The 1,026-nt window shown below is 57.9% G+C and overlaps 1 protein-coding gene across 1 annotated transcript in view; it reads left to right on the top strand.

Annotated features, from left to right (window-relative positions):
- Positions 1-668: 668 nt before the first annotated feature.
- Positions 669-1,026, top strand: part of ATP13A1 (ATPase 13A1) — a gene marked incomplete at its 5' end in the record, with an annotated part of 22,693 nt that continues 22,335 nt past the window's right edge. Inside the window, one exon of the mRNA XM_035888671.1 lies at positions 669-809. Coding sequence (XP_035744564.1) covers positions 669-809 — 141 coding nt within the window. The remainder of the gene's footprint in view (positions 810-1,026) is intronic.

The following is a 1,026-nucleotide window of genomic DNA, read 5'->3' as shown; positions in this document are numbered from 1 at the left end:
TTCCTCTGTCGTGTGGGGGCGGTTTGAGGGCGTGGGGGCGTTCGTTCTCCTGGGGGGGTTGTTTTTTGCGGGTGCCATCAGCCCCATAGGGAAGCTTTGCATGCACCGTGCCATCAGCCCCACAGGGAAGCTTTGCATGCACCGTGCCATCAGCCCCACAGGGAAGCTCCGCAGGCGCCGTGAGGAAGAGGATGACGGGCGTGAGGAGACGCCTTGCATGGAGACGCTTTTCCCTTTAGCTTGGCCAGCGTGGCTGGCAGCAGGGGGGAGAGGAGAGGTGTGTGCATTCAGCAAGCCCCAGCCCCAAAGCGATGTCGGGGAGCCCAGTGACGTTTTCGGCACGCACGCAGCCTGGGACGGGTTGAGCGTTCAGGGCAGGGGCCGACTGCCTTTGCTCATGGCGGTTGTTCCATCTTTTGACGATGGCTGCTTGCCTTGATTGCAGTTGCTGTCATAACCCTGCCTTGCTGGCAGCGATATATATCTTATCTGCACAGGAAGCACTGGATGGCCTTCCTTTGGTGGTGGGGTACGATTTTGGGGATAGATTGCGATAATCAGAATGGCTTTGATTCCAACAACGGCTCCGCAAAAGCACCCGGCTGCAAAGAGCTCTTTTCTCCGCCTGTCTTAACATGATCCGGCAAGGATTCCTCCTGACTTGTTGAAACTTGGGCCCGGTGATCCGCTTTACAAAGTGTGTCTTGTTTGGGTTTCAGGAACCTTGTCCTAAGAAAGCCACATTGGCTAAAGTTGTGCCAACCCCAAATAACGGATCTGTAGAACTAGTGCCGCTCCACAGAGACCAGGTAAGGATATGGCTGTTGGGAGCAGAACTGACATTTTGTCACACGCCAGGGAACCCCTGCGTGGTGCCGTCAGCCTGTGGTTTGTGAGCTTTTAGTCATCTTTCCCCTGTGCTGGGCACTGGGGGGGCCGCCCCTCGAGTGCTGGGGTCAGGGTTGGGCCCCTCCCTGCGCGAAGGAGCTGGGGGGGCTGGAGCGTGTCCAGAGAAGGGCAGCGGAG

The sequence above is a fragment of the Egretta garzetta genome, unplaced genomic scaffold (genome assembly GCF_000687185.1).
Source record: "Egretta garzetta isolate BGI_Z169 unplaced genomic scaffold, ASM68718v1 scaffold421, whole genome shotgun sequence".
Lineage (NCBI taxonomy): Eukaryota > Metazoa > Chordata > Aves > Pelecaniformes > Ardeidae > Egretta > Egretta garzetta.
The sequence above is the reverse complement of the archived record's forward strand: the minus strand, read 5'-3'. Positions and strand labels throughout refer to the sequence as shown.